This window comes from Rhinopithecus roxellana, chromosome 1 (genome assembly GCF_007565055.1).
Source record: "Rhinopithecus roxellana isolate Shanxi Qingling chromosome 1, ASM756505v1, whole genome shotgun sequence".
Taxonomy (NCBI): Eukaryota; Metazoa; Chordata; class Mammalia; order Primates; family Cercopithecidae; genus Rhinopithecus; species Rhinopithecus roxellana.
The window spans coordinates 191,110,688-191,134,259 of record NC_044549.1 but is presented as its reverse complement, the minus strand read 5'-3'; the positions used below and the strand labels follow the sequence as shown (position 1 = coordinate 191,134,259).

General features: G+C 35.7%; 1 protein-coding gene across 4 annotated transcripts in view; it reads right to left on the bottom strand.

Moving 5' to 3' along the window:
• The window catches only part of LOC104656744 (short transient receptor potential channel 1), an 80,512-nt gene that overhangs the window by 29,021 nt on the left and 27,919 nt on the right, over positions 1–23,572 (bottom strand). For all 4 annotated transcript variants that reach the window (XM_030934869.1, XM_030934871.1, XM_030934873.1 and 1 more), the window contains one exon: positions 1,332–1,463. In XM_030934869.1, the coding sequence (XP_030790729.1) occupies positions 1,332–1,463 (132 nt within the window). The remainder of the gene's footprint in view (positions 1–1,331; positions 1,464–23,572) is intronic.

Here is a 23,572-nt window from a genome sequence, read left to right as displayed (position 1 = left end):
ATTATGAGGTTATAATAGGAAGTTCTTCATATTTACACAGAATAATTTAACAGTCCTTCTTCATATTTAAACAGAAAAATTTAACAGCCTCATGTGCTAATAAAGTTAAAAGTAGCAACAAGTTACATTTGAACCATGTTTTGTGTGTTCATCAAAGTAAAGTACATACTTTATGTCATATCAAGTTTAAACAAAATTTAAATTATCCAAGTTACAAGACAGTAGTTCCAAACTTGAAAACACAAGCAGGTCTTTTTTCAGTTTCTGGAACTCAGGTCTATGAAGAACACATTAAGTGCTGCTGTTAAAGCTAAAGAAAACTCCAGGTTTCTTACTGCCCTTCCAGGAAGTAGAAGTTTGAACTTTCCCAATTTTGTCAAGTCACTGAAAGTGTCATACAACACATGGGGCTCTAATAGCAGCTGTATAGGAAAGAAAAGGTAGGAATAGCTATAGATCCCCAGTAGAAACCCTGCAACAGGGGCTGGTAAAAAACTGCATCAATTCCTCCTTCTTTAGAGGGCAACAGGGATACTTTTCCATAAAGAAAAATCTCAACGCTTTCTCTCAACTCCACTATTAATAAAAGTAGTTTTCTAAGGATTTTTTTAAAAAAATTTGAATTAGTAGTTTCATAGGCTGCTATTACAAAGTCTTTTTTTTTTCTTCAACTTACCCCCCAAAAGGAAAATAATAGGAGTGATTCCTTGGTATGCCAAGTGCCAAAATTACATTTAATCTTCATTTCAGAAGACAACTCAGACTGGGTGTTTATCCCTCTTAATTAGTTGTATTTTATTTTTATGTTTACATGTATTACATTACATATATATTTATCTGACCAGAAAATCTGAGCAAATAGTGAAAAGGGACTATGTCTGTGTGTGGAATGTCCTTGACATACAGAAAGCATTCCATGTGCTTTTGAAAGATCTGAAGGATCATTACTCAAAGATGATTATAGAATTGGAGAATGAGGAGATGTGTGAGAGAGACAGCAACTACGAATAAATTTGCTCCTGCTTTAGGCTATAACTCCTACTGTATTTCACACTGCTCTACAATGCCTTCAGTTAGGTTGAAAAGTGGGGAAGAGAGTAAGGGTGGTTATAACGTGGCAGAGGGCAGATGGGGAAGGAATGACTTAAGTAGCACCAGGGTCTGTTCCTTTGAGGGAGAGCAGGGGTCTGTTGCCAAGTAAGTGGCAACAAGGTGTAGTGTTCTTGGATCAAATGTAAATATATAATTCATAATTTGGGTAATGAAGAAACTGAGGTTGAAGATTTGAAACAAAAGACATTATATAATTTACAATTTGGATTCATTCCCACCTGAATTCCACCTCCACAAGACTTAGTTCTTTTAAATCAGCACTAAGTTCAAATGCTCTCAGAATTGGATCCTCCTCTGTTAACATTATTAGAGCCGGACTGGCCAAACATCGATATATATCGAGACGAAACCTGTGATAAAATTGGATTCCATAATGTAAAATAAACTTATACACACATAATTAGTATCCTAATCTATAATTTTCATAAATGCATACTTAAAATATAAAATTAAAAGAAAAACTACAGATTTATTTATTACAAGATAACCTCCATAAAAAGACTTAAAACAAATATTTTGAGATATAAATATTGAAAAACCTTGCTATCTATTGCGTTTTAGAAAATTGTTTTACTGTCTCTTTTCATAGATTCAAAATGCCTTTGGTATAATATAAAGATTTTTGTTTAATCCAATTTAATTAAATTCATATTTCTGGACCAACTTTTGTTTTATTTAAAAGACAGGGTCTCGCTCTGTCACCCAGGCCAGAGTGCAGTGGAGTGATCACAGCTTGCTGTAGCCTCGAACACCTGGGTCAAGGGATCCTTCCACTTCAGCCTTATGATTACAGGTGCATGCCACTACACCAGGCTAATGTTTAAAAATTTTATAGCGACAGGGTCATGCTATGTTGCCCAGGCTAGGCTCAAGCTCCTGGCCTCAAGTAATCCTCCCATCTTGGGCTACCAAAGTGCTGGGATTACAGGTGTGAGCCACTGTGCCTTGTTTGAACCCAATATAACTTTAAATAAAATATGCTAATAACATAATTTTTTTAATACGATGTGGATTTGATGACTAATAAATTTTTTCTTTCTCAGTAATAAAAATACTTTTTTTTTTTTTGAGATGGAGTCTCACTCCAGTCATCAGACTGGAGTGCAATGGCACGATCTCGGCTCACTGCAACCTCAAGACTCCCTGGTCCAAGCGATTCTCCTGCCTTAGCCTCCCAAGTAGCTGGGATTACAGGCATGCACCACCATACCCAGCTAATTTTTGTAGTTTTAGTAGAGATGAGGTTTCACCATGTTGGCCAGGATGGTCTCGATCTCCTGACCTCGTGATCCACCCACCTCAGCCTCCCAAAGTGCTGGGATTACAGGTGTAAGCCACCGCGCCCAGACCATAAAAATACTTTAATATGCTCAATCTATATAATACATTGTTCATTCATTCAGGTTATGAGTTTGAAAGATGTTTCAAATCTTAAGAGTGAAATCATTTCCTTATGCAGTCTCTAATGTAAAAAGCACTCCCTTTGCCATCTATAAATATTCATATTTCCATACCTAAATAGAAAACAAACCAGAAAAAATTTGCTATAGTTCATTTATAAATATAATTCTTAATTTACAAATTTGGTAGATATTATATAATGCATATTTTTCTTTTAATATAAATTTAAATACATGCTTATTATAAAACATGAGGTAAGCAATTTGGAAACATGATACTCCCTAATCCTTGTCCTCCCATCACCTCCCAACTGCAATCCTCAAAACTAGTCATTTTACATAGAATTGTGCATGTCCTTCTTGATAGTTTCTATTTACACACGAACATAATCAGACACAATAAAGGAACAGGTTGCTTTTTTAAAAATGTAACATATAATGAACCTCTTTCTATGTCACCACATACAGATTCATCTCATACAACTGGACAGAGGTCTATAAGCTCTCCATTAATGAACATTTAGGTTGCTTCTACATTTTTTCTGCTATAAAAAAATGCAGCAATGAATATGCTTCAGTTTGCATATCTTTTGTGAACTTTCAATTTCTGGGGAATATGGCATTTGTATTTTAATTTCTGATAGATGTTTCCAAAGCAGTAATAACAAGGAGAGCTCATTTTCTCCAACAGCTTCATTAATACTGGGTATTACTATTTCAATCTAACAGAAAATCGAATTTTTATAGGTGGTTTAAAATAAATTTATTTAGATGCCTGAGCATCTTTTCATGTTTAATATTCATTTATACTTCTTCCTCTGTAACTTGCCTGTTCATATTCTTTGGCCCATTTTTTGTAATGATTATTTATCTTTCTTTTAGTCAATTTGTAAGGTCTCTTCATTATCAAAGAAATTAGCCCACTGTCCAATCAAAAGTGATTCAAGTACTTTTCTTTCTTTCTTTCTTTCTTTTTTTTTTTGAGACAGACTCTCACTCAGTTACCCAGGCTGGAGTGCTGCGGCGCGATCTTTGCTCACTGCAACCTCTGCTTCCTGGGTTCAAGCAATTTTCCTGCCTCAGCCTCCTGAGTAGCTGGGATTACAGGTGTGTACCACCATGCCTGGCTAAGTTTTGTGTTTTTAGCAGAGACGGAGTTTCGCCATATTGCCTAGGCTGGTCTCGAACTCCTAGGCTCACGTGGCCTCCCAAAGTGCTGGGATTACAGGTGACTTAAATACTTTTAATCCAGTTTATTGTTTATCTTTCTACTTTGTTGTAATGAATTTTTCTATATGGAAATTCCAAATCTTCATTTAAACAAATTTATTGATATATTCCTTATTTAGCTTATAGGTTTAATGTCTTACTTAGATACAAAAGTAATCCCGTATAATACATTTTTAAGAAAACAATATTTATGAAATTCAGTTATGATCTACTTATTCAATTAATAAGTATATTAAGTAAGGATTTCTGAAGAGGTATTTGCCTATACTATACTGTCAAAAAACTGAGAAAAAAATACGTAATTATGCAACTTATCCTTCTGTTTCCAACAATATGTCTACATTAATTAATTTTATCACACTGTTTCAAAAACAGACTTTTGTATTAACCTACTTTATCATGTCTCAAGATATAGTAAGGATTAATCACAGCAAGAGTAACTTCCAATAATGGTGGAATGAAAAGATTGGTAATCATTTGTTTCACACTATAATGAAGCACCATTGTGTGGAAAGCATTTAGATATAATCTGACAAATAATGAAGCCACTTCTTTCATAAGATCTGTCAATTTTGGTACTCAAAACATCATTAAGATAATAACAGTATGAAGAGGTCAGTAATTACCCTCCACAAAAAAAAATACATAAAACTGAACAAAATTATCCAAAAAGATCAACCACTTCAGGCCACTGGAAGCTGTTTATTGAGAATTGTTGATTGTTGAAAAACTGCCAATGCTTCAGGCAGGAATGGCCTTGCCTAGAACTGCCTCCATCACCCCTGCCCCCAGTTCAGTCAGTAAGGTTTGTACTTTTGCCAGCTTGTAGCTGGTATACTTGTAGTTTTATGCCAGGGTGACAAAATCAATTCAATGAGAGGCAAAAGCCTACAAACCTACTGGCTGAAAGTAATGAACTTGGTGGACATGGACAGAGAAAACCTGCAGTTTTGCAAGACTGAGGCTGCAAACCAAGTTGAGGCAAGCAGTGGACCAACCAGAAACTTAACAGGGAGAACCTGGAAATAAGAAAGCCATAAATGGATTCACATAAGGTCTCCACAAATTCCTGGCTGACTAGAAAATTACATACGTGTGGAGAACATCAGAGAGTTGGTAAAAAGAAAAGACCAAGGAAAAATGAATAAATGCCCACAACTTCAAATGATTCCCTAACTAACCCACAGATTGATCAGCAGACAGTAGAAACTTTATGGGCCCAAGGTGCATTATTAGCACAACCTCAGCCCAATTATTTGGCTGACATATGTAGACACTAAAAGAGTCCTTAGGAATCAAACCTAAAAAATGAAAATGAGAATAAAACACAAAGCACAGACATCAATAAATGTACACCACAAGGAGACAAATTCTGTAGGCTAGGCAAGTAATGTAAAAAATATAAAAAACAGGCCAGGCCAGGGGCGGTGGCTCACGCCTGTAGTCCCAGCACTTTGGGAGGACGAGGCGGGCGGATCACGAGGTCAGGAGATCAAGACCACAGTGAAACCCCGTCTTTACTAAAAATACAAAAAAAAAAAAAAAAAAAATCAGCTGGGTGCAGTGGCAGGCACCTGTAGTCCCAGCTACTCAGGAGGCTGAGGCAGGAAAATGGTGTGAACCCAGGAGGCAGAGCATGCAGTGAGCTGAGATCGTGCCACTGCACTCCAGCCTGGGTGACAGAGCGAGACTCTGTCAAAAAAAAAAAAAATATATATATATATATACATATATATGTATATATATATGTATATATATATATAAACAACAAAACAGGAAAAAAGTATGCAGAGTTGCTGTCATACATATTCAACTGTCCAGTTTTCAAACAAAGAAATACTAGATGTTCAAGGAAAAGTTGCCTCCCTGAGGAGCAACGTTAGAGGTTTACCACTATGGGGGAGATGGGGGCAGGGACAGACTTCATTAAAAAAATCCAATCCATCACTAAAAAACTAAACAAGTAAATAATAATAACAAGCCCCAGGAAAGAGGGTGGGTGGGAACTAGCACACAGAGCTGCTGCCATATTATCTAGAATGCCCAGTTTCCAACAAAAAAATTAAGGGACATGCAAAGAAATGGGAAAAGTATGACCCATACCCCAGGAAGGAAAAAAAAAAAAAAAAACTGCCTGCAGAGTGACCAGATGCTGGGATACAGGCATGAACCATTGCGCCCGGCCTGTATTCCTTTTCATTATTTCTCCCTTTATGGATATTCTCTATTTGATGTGACATTGTCCTCTTACCCTGCTTTACTTCCGCAATCATGCTGTCCTTTTAGTACTGTGAGCATATTTATAATGGCTAGTTTGAAATATTTTTCTCTTAAATATGACATCTGGTTAATCTGCAGGCAGATTTTTTTTTTCCCTGGGGCAGGAGAATTGCTTGAACCTGGGAGGTGAAGGTTGCCGTGAGCTGAGATTGCGCCACCACACTCCAGCATGGGCGACAGAGCGAGACTCTATCTCAAAAAAAAAAGAAAAAAAAAAGAATATAATGGAAATTATGGAATTAAAAAGCACAATGACTGAAATTAGAAATTCACTAGAGAGGCTTGCTATGGGTTGAATTGTATCTCTCCAAATTTCATCTGCTGAAGTTCTATCTACTAGTACATCAAAATATAACTTTATTTGGAGATGGAGTCTTTAAAAAGGAAATTAAGATACAATGAGAACATCAAGGTGGGTCTAAATCTAATATGACTAGTGTCTTTATAAAAGAGGGAAATGTGGAGACAGGCACACAAACAGGAAGAATGTCATGTGAACATGAAGACAGCCAACTACAACAAAGGAGAGAGGCCTAGAACAGATCCTTCCTTCATAACCCTCATAAGATCAACCTTGCCAATATCTTCATTTCTGACTTCTAGGTTCCCAAACTGTAAAACAAAATAAAACAAAATTTGTCTTTTTTTTTTTTTTTTTTTTTTGAGATGGAGTCTCTGTCACCCAGGCTGGAGTACAGTGGCACGATCTCAGCTCACTGCAGCCTCCACCTCCTGGGTTCAAGCGATTCTCCTGCCTCAGCCTCTTGAGTAGCTGGGACTACAGGTATATGCCACCATGCCCGGCTAACTTTTTTGTACTTTTAGTTTCACCATATTGGCCAGGCTGGTCTCGAACTCCTGAACTCAGATGATTCACCCGCCTTAGCCTCCAGAAGTGCTGGGATTACAAGAGTGAGCCACAGCACCCAGCCACAAAATTTGCTTTTTAAGCTACTTTGTGGTACCTCATTATGGGAGCCCCAGAAAACTAACACAGGGCTCAACAGTAGCTGTGAACTGGCAGAAGAAAGAATTAGCAAACTTGAAGATATATCAATACAGATTATGCAAGCAGAAGAACAAAGAGAAGAAATAATTAAGAAAAATGAACAGAGCCTAAGAGAGATGCGGAATACCATTAAGCATACCAACATACTCATAATGGAAGTACCATACGAAGAAAAGAAAAAGGAAAAGAAAAATATTCAAAGAAATAATAGCTAACAACTTCCCAAATATCTTGAAAAACAATCAACACATCCAGGAAGCTCAAAAAACTCCAAGTAGGATCAATGCAAAGAGACCCACAAACAGAAACATCATAGTAAAAATGCTGAAAGTCAAAGACAAAATCTTGGAAGCAACAAGAGAAAAATATCAGGTCACTTACAAGGGAACCCAAATAATATTAACAGCTGACTTCTCAGTAGAAACAGATGCCAGAAGGCAGTGAGATAACATATTCAAAGTACTCAAAGAAATTTAAAAATTGTTAATCATAAATCCTAAATCCAGCAAAGTGAATACTCAAAAATAAAGGAAAAATAAAAACTTTACTAGATAAACAAAAACTCACAAGATATATTGCTACCAGAACTGCCTTACAATAAACATAAAAGCAAGTTAATCAGGCTGAAAGCAAGTGATTTAAAAAGAAATTATATAGAATAATATTTATAGAACAGAAAGTAATGTTTGGCCTATAACATACAGAAATGTAATATATTTCTATTTACATTTGGTGTAAATATTTTCCAATAACAGCATATAGTAGGTAGGTGGGGCCAAAGTTGTAATGAGCTAAAAAAATGATGAGATGGTAAAGTAATCAATTATAGCAATGTTTTCTTGGGTTAGTAATATTAATAGATATAGTATATATAACAAAAATATGAGAAAGGAAAGAAAATACAGATGTATAGGAGTAACATTTTTATATGTTATTGGTATTAAGCTAGTATAAAACTGAAGCTGCTGGGCACAGTGGCTCACACCTGTAATCCTAGCACTTTGGAAGGCTGGTGGGTGGACTGCTTGAGTCCGGGAGTTCGAGACCAGCCTGGGCAGCATGGGAAAACCCCATCTCTACCAAAAAAAAAAAAAAAATCTGACACTGACTTTGACAAGTTACAATGTATATGACAAGCCCTAGAGAAACCAGTTTGAAAAAGAAAGCTCAAAAAATTCAGTGAAAAAATCATTAATAAAAATGCTGCATGATATAGTTTGGGTATCTGTTCCCTCCAAACCTCATGTTGAAATTTGATCCTCAATGTTGGAGGTGGGGCTTTGTTGGAGATGTTTGGGTCATGGAGGTGGATCCCTCATGATCAGCTTGGTGCCATCCTTGCAGTAATAAGTAAGTTCTCGCTGTATTCATTCCCACAATATCTGATTTTTAAAAAGAGCCTGGCACCACCTTCTCTCTCTCTTGCTCTTTTTCTCTTGCTCTGTGACATGCATGCTCTCCCTTAGCCTTCTATCATGATTGGAGGCTTCCTAAGGTCCTCAATAGAAGCAGATGCTGGCACTATGCTTCTTGTACAACCTGCAGAACCATGAGCCAAATAAATCTCTTTTCTTTATAAACTACCTAGCCTCAGATATGCTTTTATAACAATGCAAACAGTCTAATAAATCACATTAGAAAATATACTCAATGCAAAAGACAGCACTAATGAAGAAACAGGAACAAAAAAAGACATGAAACACATAACAAACAAAAAGTAGACACAGAAAACAAGTAAAATGGAAGGCATAAATCCAACTACCAATAACATTAAATGTGAACAGCTTAAACAATCCAATCAAAAGGCAGCAGCTGTCAGACTAGATTTTTTAAAAATCCAATTATATGTTGTCTATAGAAGACAGACTTTAGATTCAAGGACACAAATAGATTAAAACTAAAAGCTGGAAAAAGATGTATAATGCAAACAGCAACAACAGGAAAACTTTAGTGGCTATGGTAATATGAGACTTTAAATAAAAAAAGTTACTAGAGATAAAGAGGGATACCTTATAAGAATAACAGGGTCAATCAATCAGGAAGATATAACATCTATAGGTTGGGCACAGTGGCTCATGTCTGTAATCCCAGCAATTTGGGAGGCTGAGGCGGGCAGATCACTTGAGGTCAGGAGTTCAAGACCAGCCTGGCCAACATTGTGAAACTCCATCTCTACTAAAAAGACAAAAATTAGCCAGACATGGTGGTGCATGCCTGTAGTCCTGGTGACTCAGGAGGCTGAGGCAAAAGGAACCCAGTAGCCAAGACTGCACCACTGCATTCCAGCCTGGGTGACAGAGTGAGACTCTGTCACAAAAAAAAAAAAAAAAGAAAAGAAAAGAATATACAACATCTATAAATATATATACAACTAACAACAGAGCACCATAATACATTAAGGAAAAAGAGACAGAAATGGAGAAACAGATAACTGAACAACAACAGTTGGAGACTTTAATATCCCACCTTCAATGATGGAGAGAACAATGAGGCAAAAGATCAATAAGGAAATGGAAGACTTAAACAACATTACAAATGAACTAGATGTAACAGACATCTACAGAACACTCTATCAAACAAAGGCAGATTATATACTCTTCTCAAGTCTACATAAAACATTCTCCAGATTAGACCATATGCTACACCATAAAGGGAAAAAAACAACTTCAATAAATTTAAAAGGACAGAAACAACACAAAGTATGTTCTCCAACCACAATGGAATAAATTAGAAATCAGTAACAAGAAAGTTATTTTAAAAACCCACAATATGTGGAAATTAACAACACACTCTAAAATAATTAATGGGTTTAATATAGAAGGAAAATAAAAAACTGAGATGAAATAAAATGAAGACACACTATATAACAAATTATGGGGTTCAGCTAAAGCAGTGCTTAGAGGAAAATACCTATATTGAGAAAGAGGAGGCCAGACACAGTGGCTCATGGCTATAATCCCAATACTTTCAGAGGCTAAGGTGGGAAGACTGCTTGAGGCCAGTAGTTCAAGACCAGCCTGCGCAACACTGAAAGACCCCATTTCAAAAATAAAAATGTTTTAAAAATAGAAAGAAGATCTCAAATCAGTAACATGACCTTCTACCTTAAAACAGTGACAAAAAAAGAGCAAAGGGTATGAGGGTTCTTTATAAGGTGTAAAAATGTTCTAAAATTGACTGTGGTGATAATTTTACATACCTATAGATATATGAAAAAACATTAAATTATGTATGTTAAATGGGTGAATTGTATGGTATGTGAATTTTATCTCAATAAAGCTCAGAAAGTGAAGGTGAAATAAAAATTTTCCCACATAAATACTAACAGAATTTTCAGATAGTAGACTTGCCATACTGAGAATGCTAAAGCTGAAAGGAAATGGTAACTGGAATCCACAAGAAAAAATGAAAAGGAACAGAAATAGTAGTAATGTGGATAAATATAGAAGACTCTATATATGAATTTTTTTCTTGCATTTCTAAGAGTGTAAGATTGTTTAAAGGAATAATTATAATACTGCATTATTGTGTTTATAACATATTTAGATGTAATATATGTGAAAATAATAGCACAAAGAAAATGGGCAGCAAAGTTGTTACATTTTAAGTCGATACCAAGTTGAAATAGATTGTAATACACTAAAGATATATACTATTATCTCTAAAAGAAAAAATTCTTAAATAGCTTAAAAAAAAGAGGAAATAAAAAGGTATACTTTTTTTTAACACAAAGAAAACACCAAAGGAGGAACAGAGGAACAACAAAAATACATGAGAAATATAGAAAGCAAATGGCAAAATAAAAAAAAACAAATCTGTCATACCAAAAATTACATTACATGTGAGTGAACTAAACAATCAAAAGTCAAAAACTGTCAAAGTAGATAAAAAGCAATATCCAATAGTACACTCTCCAAAAAAGACTATTTAAATTAAGAAAAACAAACATACTGAAAATAAACGGTTGGAAAAAGTGCCATGTAATCAGTAACCATGAGAGAGGTAGAATGGATAAATTAATAGCAGAAGGAATATATAGCAAGTATAAATGTGTAGATACCTAACAACAGAGGCTGAAAATATACAAAGCAAAAACTGACACAGAAAAAGATACTGGAGCAATTGTAGTTAGAATTTTTAATACTAAAAAATTGATATACTATTTAATACTAAAAAATTGATATACTAAAAAATTGATATTTTTTAATACTAAAAAATCCCAGAAATTGATAGAAAACTGGTAGGGATATGTAATATTTAAACAACACTATGAAACAATATGACCAAACTGAAATTTATAGAACATTTCCCTAAAACAGCAGAATGTATATTATTTCAAGAGTACATAGAACATTTCCATTTTAGACTATATGCTGAGCCATGGACCTACTCTTAACACATTAAAAAGGCATAAAATCATACAAAGTACATTCTCCAAATTAAGCAATGGCTTCTTAGCTATGACACCAATATGCAAATGACCAAAAGAAGAAAAAAGAAAATCAACTGGACTCCATCAAAATTTAAAACTTTTATTCTTCAAAGGATACTATCAGAAAAGTAAAACAAACAAAAAAATAAAAAACACACACACACACAAAATTCATCTATAAAAAAATCAGATAACCAATTAAAAAGTAGGAAAACAATTTGAACAGACATATATCTAATAAAGATATGCAAATATCCATTAAGCAACCAAAAGATGTCATTCATATGAAATATCCAGAACAGGTACATCCGTAGGGACAGAAAGTAGATTTAGTAGTTGCCACCAGCTGGGAGAGTGACTGCTAATGAATATAGGGTTTCTTTTTGAAGTGATGCACAACTTTGTGAATATCCTAAGAGCTGAAATGTACACTTACGATATATAAATGATATCTCAACAAAGATATCATTAAAACTAAAGTATAATCTCTAACCACAACAGAATTAAAGTAGAAATCACCAAAAAAAGGAAATCTAGGAAACTCCCTAATATGTGAAAGTAAAACAGCACGTTTTAAAATACTCCATGGATCATGAGAATGAGAAGGCAACCCACACACTGGGAGAAAATATTTGCAAATAACATATTGGACAAAGGACTGTTTAAATATTTTAAAAATTCAACCATAAGAAAGCAACTCAATTTTAAAATGGGAAAGATCTAAACAGATATTTTTAAGTTAGCTTTAAACTTTTAAAGTTAGCTATGAACAGTGAAAATAAAATTAAGAAAATAATTATTGTATAATAGTATCAAAAGGTATAAAATACTTAGGAATAAGTAGTAAAAATAAAGAAGCACAAGACCTGTACACTGGGGACTACAAAATATTGCTGAGAGAAATTAAATGAAACCTATTAAATGGAGAGATACACCATGTTCAATGCTTGGATAATTCAGTATTTTTAAGATGGCATTTCTGCCTAAATGATTCAACACAATCTCTCTCAAAAATCTAAGCAGATGTTTTTGTAAAAATTGACAATTGATTTCAAACCTTATTTGGAAATTTAAAGGACACAGAATATATGAAATTTTCAAGAAAAAGATTTTAAAATGGAGTACCTACAGTGTGTATTAGGGTTCTCTAGAGGGACAGAACTAATGGAATAGATATATATAAAGGAGAGTTTATTAAGTATTACCTCACAGGACCACAAGGTCCCACAATAGGCCGTCTGCAGGCTGAGGAGCAAGGAGAGCCAGTCTGAGTTCCGAAACTGAAGAACTTGGAGTCCAATGTTTGAGGGCATCCAGCATGGGGAAAAGGCTGGGGCCAGGTGCGGTGGCTCACACCTGTGATCCCAGCACTTTGGGAGGCCGAGGGGGGTGAATCACCTGAGATCAGGAGTTTGAGACCAGCCTGGCCATACTAAAAATACAAAAATTAGCCAGCATGTAGTCCTATCTACCCAGGAGGATGAGGCAGAAAGATGGCTTGAACCCAGGATGTGGAAGTTGCAGTGAGCTGAGATCGCAACACTGTACTCCAGTCTGGGTGACACAGTGAGACTCCATTTCAAAAAAAAAAAGATGTAAGCTGGGACGCTAGGCCAGTCTCTCTTTTCAGATTTTTCTGCCTGCTTATATTCTAGCCACACTGGCAGCTGATTAGATTGTGCCCACCCAGATTAAGGGTGGGTCTGCCTTTCCTAGTCCACTGACTCAAATGTTAATCCCCTTTGGCAACACCCTCACAGACACACCCAGGATCAATACTTTGTATCCTTCAATCCAATTGAGTTGACATTCAGTATTAACCATCACACAGTAATTGATTTTCAAACTTATATAAAGCTATAGTAATCATTACAGAGTTATATTGATGTAAATATAGACATATAAGCGTTCCTTTTTCTCCATAACCTTGCCAGCATCTGTTATTTTTTTACTTTTTAATAGACATTCTGACTGGTATGAGATGGTATCTCATTGTAGATTTGATTTGCATTTCCCTAATGATCAGTGATATTGAGCCTTTTTTGCATATGCTCCTTGGCTACATGTATGTCTTCTTTTGAAAAGTGTTCATGTCCTTTGCCCACTTTTTTTTTTTTTTTTTTTTTTTCTGAGACAGAGTCTCGCTCTGTCGCCCAGGCTGGAGTGCAGTGGCCAGATCTCAGTTCACTGCAAGCTCCGCCCCCCGGGTTTACTCCATTCTCCTGCCTCAGCCTCCCAAGTAGCTGGGACTACAGGCGCCTGCCTGCCACCTCGCCCGGCTAGTTTTTTGTATTTTTTAGTAGAGACGGGGTTTCACCGTATTAGCCAGGATGGTCTCGATCTCCTGACCTCGTGATCCGCCCGTCTCGGCCTCCCAAAGTGCTGGGATTACAGGCTTGAGCCACCGCACCTGGCCCCTTTGCCCACTTTTTAATGGGGTTATTTGTTTTAAGTTCTTTATAGGGTGTGGATATTAGGTCTTTGTCAGATGCATACTTTGCAAATATTTTCTCTCATTCTATAGGTCATCTGTTTATTCCCTTGATAGTTTCTTTTGTTGTGCAGAAGCTCTTCAGTTTAATTAGGTTCCACTTGTCAATTTTTGTTTTTGTTGAAATTACATTTGAGGACCTTAATCCACCTTAATTTTTTTATATGGTGATAGGTCGTTTCATTTTCTGCATATGGATAGCCAGTTATTCCAAGCACTATTTATTGAATAGGAAGCCTTTTGCCTCATTGCTTATTTTTGTTTACTTTGTCAAACATCACATGGTGGGGGTGCAGCTTTATTTCTGGATTCTCTATTCTGTTCCATTGGTCTATGTGTCTGTTTTTGTGCTGTACCATGTTGTTTTGGTTACAGTAGCCTTATGGTATAGTTTGAAGTCAGGTAATGTGATGACTCCGACTTTGTTGTTTTTGCTTAAGATTGCTTTAACTTTTCAGTTCTTTTTTGGTTCCATATAAATTTTAAAATAGTTTTTTTCTAAGTCTGTGAAAAATGATGTTGGTAGTTTGACAAGAATAGCATCGAATCTGTAAATTGCTTTGGGTAGCATGGCCATTTTAACACTATTAATTCTTCCTATCCATGAGCATGGAATGTTTTTCCATTTGTTTGTGTTGTCTCTGATTTTTTTCAGTAATGTTTTGTAGTTTTCATTGTAGAGACTTTTTTTTTAACCTTCTGAGTTAGCTGTATTCTTACATATTTTATTCTTTTTGCAGCTATTATAAATGGGACTGCATTCTTGATTTGGCCCTCAGCTTGAACAATGTTGATGTATAGAAATTCTGCTTGAAGATCAGTTGTTTGAAAATGCACATTCAGTGGAGAAAAAAGACAAAAGAACAAAAGAGAACAAAGACTGCCTATAAGATATAGAAGAGTACCTCAAAAGATCAAATGTAAGAATTCCTGTGTTTAAGAGGGAGCAGGTCAAGAACAAGGGATAAATAACTTATTCAAAGAAATAACAACAGAAAACTTCCCAACACTTGAGAAAGATATAAATATCCATGTACAGGAAGGTCTTAGACCACCAAACAGATTCAATCCATATATGACATATAATAATCAAACTCACAAAGGTCAATGACAAAGAGAATACCCTAAAATCAGCTACAGAAAAGAAGCAAATAACATATAAAGAGGCCCCAATTCATCTGGAAACAGACTTCTCAATGAAACCATGCAGGCAGGAGGCAGTGGAATGGCATTTTCAAAGTGCCCAAAGGGAAAAAAAGTCCTGCCATCCAAGTATTTTGTATCCAGAAAAAAACTGTTATTTAAATAAGAAGTAGAGATAAAGTCTTTCCCAGACAAATGAAAGCTGAGAAAATTCACCACCACCAGACCCACCTTGCAAAAAATGCTAAAGGGAGTTCTTCAATCTGGAAGAAAATACAAAACACTGGTGTGCAAAAGAAAAAATGTTCAAGGTATAAAAACCATTGGTAAAATTAAGTATACAGACAAACACAGAATAATCTATTACTGTATTTATGGTATATAATCCATTCACATCTCCAGTATGAAGCCTCCAAGACAAGTTTATCAAAAACAATAATAGCTACAGCAACCTGTTAAGAAATAGGTAATATAAAAATATATCAGTTGACAACTAAAAGTGAAAATGTTGGGAGATGAAGTTAAAGTGTAGAACTATTTTTGCCTTTGTTTCCATTCTTTTGTCTGTGATCTAAGATAAGTGTCATCTCTTTAAATTAATCTGTTTTATATATATATGAGACGGAGTCTCACTCTATTGCCCAGGCTGGAGTGCAATAATTTGTTATATTTATAAGATGTTTTTTGCAAGAATCATGGTAATGATAGTATGAAACCTATAATATATTCATTAAAAATAAACATCAATAAATTAAAATATACTACCAGAGATAATCACTTAACTACAAAGGAAGACAATAAGAAACAAAGAAAGGATAAGAGAAGTCTCAAAACAAGGAGAAAACAACCAATAAAATGGTAGCATTAAGTCCATACTTATTTATAATCACACTGAATATAAATGGTCTCAATTGTCCAATTAAAAGGCATAGTGTGGCTTAATGGATAAAGAAATAAGACCCAACTATATGCTGCCTTCAAGGAATCCGTTTCACTTATAAAGATACACATAGACTGACACTGAAAGTGAAAGATATTCCATGTAACTGAAAACTAAAAAAGATCGGGAGTGTCTATACTTATATCAGATAAAATAGACTACAAATCAAAGACTAAAATAGACTACAAATCAAGGACTAAAAAAAGACCAAGAGGGTCACTATATAATGATAAAGGTGGCAATTCAGCAAGAAGATATAACAATTTTGAATACCTATGAACCCAACACTGGAGCCCCCAAGTATATAAAGTTAGCGCTTGCTTTATATACATGGGGGGGGGGGTCCAGTGTTGGGTTCATAGATAAACTACAATACAATAATAGTAGGGGACTTTAACATGCCACTCTAGTAATAGACAAATCATCTAGACAGAAAATCAACAAAGAGTAAAATTAAACTACGTACTAGATCTAACAGGCCTAACTGACAGTTACGGAACATTTCACCCTATTGCTACAGAATATACATTATTTTCACCAGCACATGAAACATTTTCCAGAACAGACCATATCTTAGGCTACAAAACAAGTCTAAACAAATTCAGAAAAATACAAATCACATCAAGTATCTTTTCCGACCATATGGAATAAAACTAGAAATCAATAACAAAAGGAATTTGGAAAATACACAAATACATAGAAATTAAATAACATGCTCTTCAATCACCAATGGGTCAATGAAGAAATTAAGAAGAAAATTTAAAAATTTATTGAAACAAATGAACGTGGGAATACAACATACCAAAATCTATGAGACAGAGCAAAAGCAGTACTGAGAGGGAAGGTTACAGCAATAAATTCCCATTCTAGAAAAGTAGAAAGAGTTCAAATAATCTAATGATGCACCTTGAGGAACTAGAAAATCAAGAACAGTCTGGGCATGGTGGCTCACGCCTGTAATCCCAGCACTTTGGGAGGCCAAGATGGGTGGATCACTTGAGGTCAGGAGTTCAAGAGCAGTCCGGCCAACATGGTGAAACCCCATTTCTACTAAAAATACAAAAATTAGCCAGCGTGGTGGCACACACCTGTAGTCCCAGCTACTCGGGAGGCTGAGGTGGGAGAATTGCTTCAACCCAGGAGGTGGAGGTTGCAGTGAGCCAAAATCATGCCATTGCACTCCAGCCTGGGTGACAGAGTGAGACTCTGTCAAAAAAAAAAAAAAAAAAAGAAAAGAAAAAAAATCAAGAATAAACCAAACCCAAAATTAGCAGAAGAAGGGAAATAAAGATCAAAGCAGAAATAAATGAAATTGAAATTTTAAAAAATACAGAAGAGGCCAGGCATGGTGGCTCATACCTGTAATCCTAGCACTTTGGGAGGCCAAGGCAGGCAGATCACTTGAGTCCAGGAGCTCAAGACCACCCTGGCCAACATGGTGAAACCCCATCTGTACAAAAAATGCAATAATTAGACAGATGTGGTGGCACGTGCCTATAGTCCCAGCTACTTGAAGGGCTGATGTGGGAGTATCACTTGAGCATAGGAGGTCAAGGCTGCAGTGAGCTGTGATCACGCCACTGTACTCTAGACGGCGTGACAGAGCAAGACCCTGTCTCAAAAAAACAAAAACAAAAACCACAGAAGATCGATGAAGTGAAAAACTGATTTTTTGAAAAGATAAACAAAATCAACAAACCTTTAGCTAGACTAAGAGAGATCCAAATAAAAAAATTAGAAATGAAAAAAGAGATATAACAACTGAAACCTTAGAAATACAAAGAATCATTAAATAATATTATATACTACTATATACAAAACAAATACGAAAACCTAGAAAAAATGGTTAGATTCCTGGACACATACAACCTACCATGATTGAACCATGAAGAAATAGAAGACCTCAACAAACCAGTAAAGAATAACAAGATCAAAGCCATAGTAAAAAGTTTCCCATCAAAGAAGTGCCCAAGACCTGATGGATTCACTGCTGTATACTACCAAAAATTTACAGAAAACTAATCCTACTCAAACTCTTTAAAAACATTGAAAAGGAGGGAATGCTTCTAAACTCATTCAAAGAGGCCAGCATTACCCTGATACCAAAACCATATAAGGAACCAACAAAAAAAGAAAACTACAGGCCAATATATTTTGATTTATTGATATAATAAATTCAGCAACACATTAAAAAGATCACCTGTCATGATCTAGTGGGATTCATCCCAGGGATGAAAAGATGTATCAATAAACATGATACATCACATTAAGAGAATCAAGAACAAAAACCATATAATTATTTCAATAGATGCCAGAAAAGCATTCAATAAGATTCAACATCCTTTATAACAACAACAACAACAAAAAACCCTCATCAAAACAGGTATAGGAGGAACATACTGCAAAATAATAAAAGCCAACAGGGAAAAATTGAAGGCCTTTCCTCTAAAGACTGGAACAAGACGAGGATGCCCACTTTCCCACTATTATTCAACATAATACTGGAAGTCCTGGCCACAGCAATTAAGCAAGAGAAAGAAAGAGTATCCAAATTGGAAAGGAAGAAGTCATATTAGCCTTGTTCTCAGATGACATGATCTTACATCAAAAAAACCCTAAATACGCCACTAAAAAACTATTAGAAGTGATAAAAAAAAATTCAGTAAAGTTGCAGGATACAAAAACCAACATACAATGTCAATAACATTTATATATGTCAAATAACAATCTGAAAAAGAAATCAAAAAAGCAATCCCATTTACATTGGTTACAAAAAAATAAAACCAAAAAAACTAGGAATCAATCTAACCAAAGAAGTGAAAGATCTAGGCAAGGAAGACCATAAAACTCTGATGAAAAAAATAGAAGAGGTCACCAAAAAATGGCAAGGTATTCCATGCTCACGTACTGGAAGAATATTGTTAAAATGACAATACTACCCAAAGTAATTTTGAGATTCAATGCAATCCTTATCAAAATACCAATGACATTCACAGAGAAACAGAAAAAATAATACTAAACTTTATATGAAACCACAAAAGATTCCAAATAGCAAACTAATCCTAAGCAAAAAGAACAAAGCTGGAAGCATCACATTACCTGACTTCAAAATATACCACACAGCTATAGTAACCCAAACAGCATGGTACTGGCATCAATACAGATACATAGACCAATGGAACACACCCAGATATAAGTCCATGTATTACGACCAACTCATCTTTGACAAAGGTGCCAAGAACATATTTTGGGGAAAGGACAGTCTTTTTAATAAATGGTGCTGGGAAAGCTGGATATGTGGAAGAATGAAACTAGACCCCAATCTCTCACAATACACAAAAATCAAATCAAAACGGATTAAAAACTTAAGTATAAGACCTCAAATTAAACATTGGGGAAACTCTTCAGGACACTGGTCTGGGAAAGATTTTTTGTGTTTAAGACCTCAAAAGCACGACAAGGCCAGGCATGGTGGCTCACGCCTGTAATCCCAACACTTTGGGAGGCCGAGGCGGGTGGATCATGAGGTCAGGAGATCAAGACTATCCTGGCTAACACAGTGAAACTCCGTCTCTACTAAAAACACAAAAAATTAGCCGGTGTGGTGGCAGGCGCCTGTAGTCCCAGCTACTTGGGAGGCTGGGGCAGGAGAATGGCATGAACCCAGAAGGTGGAGCTTCTGGAGTGCAGTGAGCCGAGATGGCGCCACTGCACTCCAGCCTGGGCGACAGAGCGAGACTCCCTTCCTTACACCTTATACAAAAATTAATTCAAGATGGATAAAAAACTTAAATGTTAGACCTAAAATCATAAAAACCCTAGAAGAAAACCTAGGCAATACCATTCAGGACATAGGCATGGACAAGGACTTCATGACTAAAATACCAAAAGCAATGGCAACAAAAGCCAAAATTGACAAATGGGATCTAATTAAACTAAAGAGCTTCTGCACAGCAAAAGAAACTACCCTGAGTGAACAGGCAACCTACAGAATGGGAGAAAATTTTTACAATCTACCCATCTGACAAAAGGCTAATATCTAGAATCTACAAAGAACTTAAATTTACAAGAAAAAATCAAACAACCCCATCAAAAAGTGGGCAAAGGATATGAACAGACACTTCTCAAAATAAGACATTTATGCAGCCAGCAGACACATGAAAAAATGCTCATCATCACTGGTCATCAGATAAATGCAAATCGAAACCACAGTGAGATAGCATCTCATATCAGTTAGAATGATGATCATTAAAAGGTTAGGAAACCACAGATGCTGGAGAGGATATTGAGAAATAGGAACGCTTTTATGCTGTTGGTGGGAGTGTAAACTAGTTCAACCATTGTGGAAGACAGTGTGGCAATTCCTCAGGGATCTAGAACTAGAAATACCATTTGACCCAGCGATCCCATTACTGGATATATACCCAAAGGAATATAAATCATGCTACTATAAAGACACATGCACATATATGTTTATTGCGGCACTATTCAGAATAGCAAAGACTTGGAACCAACCCAAATGTCCATCAGTGATAGACTGGATGAAGAAAATGTGGCAAGAATACACCATGGAATACTATGCAGCCATAAAAAAGGATGAGTTCATGCCCTTTGCAGGGACACAGATGAAGCTGGAAACCATCATTCTGAGCAAATATCACAAGGACAGAAAACCAAACACCGCATGTTCTCACTCATAGGTGGGAACTGAACAATGAGAACACTTGCACACAGGGTGGGGAACATCACACACCGGGGCCTGTCATGGGGTGGGGAGAGGGGCTGGGATAGCATTAGGAGATATACCTAATGTAAATGACGAGTTAACGGGTGCGGCACACCAACATGGCACATGTAACAAACCTGCATGTTGTGCACATGTACCCTAGAACTTAAAGTATAATTTTAAAAAAAGGAAAAAAAGAAGTACAGACAACCAAAGCAAAAATAGACAACTGAGATTACATTAAGCTAAAACACTTCCACAAAGCAAAGAAAACAAAAGTGAAGAGCTAACTCATAGAATGGGAGACTATATTTGCAAACTATCCATCTGACAAGAGATTAATAACCAGAATATGTAAGGAGCTCAAACAACTCAATAGCAAAAAACCAAAAATAAATAATCTGATTTTACAATGGGCAAGATCTGAATGGATATTTCTTAAAAGAAAACATACGAATGACCAACAAGTACATGAAAAAATGCTCAACATCACAAATCACCAGAGAAATGCAAATCAAAATCACAATGCAGTATCATCTCACTCCAGTTAAAATAGTTGGTATCAGAATGGCATGCAATAACAAATGCAAGCAAAGATGTGGACAAAGGGGAACCCTCACACACTGCTGGTGGAAATGTAAATAATTATAGCCACTATGGAGAACAGTATGGAGGTTCTTAAAAAACTAAAAATAGAACTACCATACGAGGGTAGTAGGGGTGTTAAGAGAAGGTGGGTGGTTAATGGGTACAAAAAAATTTAGCAAGAAAAAGACCTAGTATTTGATAGCACAATAAGGTGACTATAGTCCATAATTTAATTCTACATTTATTACTGTACATGATAAAAGAGTATAATCGGATTGTTTGCAACACAAAGGATAAATGCTTGAGGGGATGGATACCCCATTTTCCATGACATGATTATTACACATTGCATGCCAGTATCAAAAATCCCATGTACCCAATAAATACATATATGTACTATATACCCACAAAACTTTTAAAAAAATTATTATACTTTAAGTTCTGGGCTACATGTGCAGAATGTGCAGGATTATTATATAGGTATACATGTGCTATGGTGGTCTGCTGCACCAATCAACCTGTCATCTAGGTTTTAAGCCCCGCATGCATTAGGTATTTGCCCTAATGCTATCCCTCCCCTTGCCCCCATCCCCCAATAGACCCCAGTGTGTGATGTTCCTCTATGTCCATGTGTTCTTATTGTTCAACTCCCACTTATGAGTGAGGACATGCAGTGTTTGGTTTTCTGTTCCTGTGTTAGTTTGCTGAGAATGCTGGTTTCCAGCTTCATTCATGTCCCTGCAAAGGACATGAACTCATTCTTTTTTATGACTGCATAGTATTTCATGGTGTATATGTGCCACATTTTCTTTATCCAGTCTATCACTGATGGGCATTTGGGTTGGGTCCTGGTCTTTGCTATTGTGAATAGTGCCGCAATAAGCATACGTGTGAATGTGTCTTTATAGAAGAATGCTTTATAATCCTTTGGGATTATTTTAAACCTTTTTTTTTTAAAAAAGAACTACCATATGATCCAGCAATTCCACTATTAGATATATATATATACAAAAGAAAGGAAATCAGTATATCCAAGAAACATCTGCATTCCCATGTTTATTGCAACATTGTACCCAATAGTCAAGATATGGACTCAACCTAAGTACCCATCAATGGATGAATGGATTTTAAAAACATGGTTTATATACATAATGGAATATTATTCAGCCATGGAAAAGAATGAAATCCTGTAATTTGCACCAACATGGATGGAACCTGAGGCCATTATGCTAAGTGAAATAAGCCAAGCACAGAAAGACAAATTTCACATGTTCTCACTTATATTTCGAAGCTAAAAACAGTAGATCTCATGAAGATAGAGAGTAGACTGGTGGTTACCAGAGGCCAGGAAGGAATGGGATGGATGAAGGGGAAAGAAAATAATATTCATGTATTTATTACCACTGAACTATACACTTAAAAATGGTAAAGATGGTAAATTATAGATATATATTTTACCTCAACAAGAAACAAATAAAAAATTTTTTAAAAACACAGTAAGAAACCACTACACTTCTGCTAAAATGACTAAGATAAAAAAGACTAACAATATCAAGTTTCAATGAGTATGTGGCGGAATTAGAACCATCATACTTTACCAGTAAAAATGTAAAACTGTTTCCAACCACTTTGGGGAACAGTTTGACAACTACTTAAAAAGTTAAACACACCCAGAAATTCCATTCCTGGGGTCTACCCAACAAAAACAAAAACATGTCCACACAAAGACTTGTAAGTGAATGTTCACTGCCAAAAACTGGAAACAACTCAAATGTTGAGCAACTAGTGAAGAGATAAATAAAAGGTGGTACTATATCCACACAATGGAATACTACTCAACAATTTTTAAAATGAATTACTGACATATGAAACAATATGGATGGACCTCAAAAATATTATGAAAAGTAAAAGCCAGAGACATAAGTCAAGATATTTTATGATTCCATTTATATGAAATTTCTAGTAAAGAAAAGACTACAGAAATAGAAAAATCAGTGGTTGCATGGAGTTTGGGATGGAAGGATTGACCATGAATGAACAGGCAAGAGAGAACTTTTTCCAATGATAGAAATGTTAGAATATTAGATTACGGTAATAGTTACACACTTTAAACATACTGCAAATTATCCATTTCCACACCACTAAAAAAAAGGCTTTTTTGAGGCCCTATGGAGTCAGGTGATTATGTTCTATGTAACTTTCTGGAGTTTTGGTTTCATT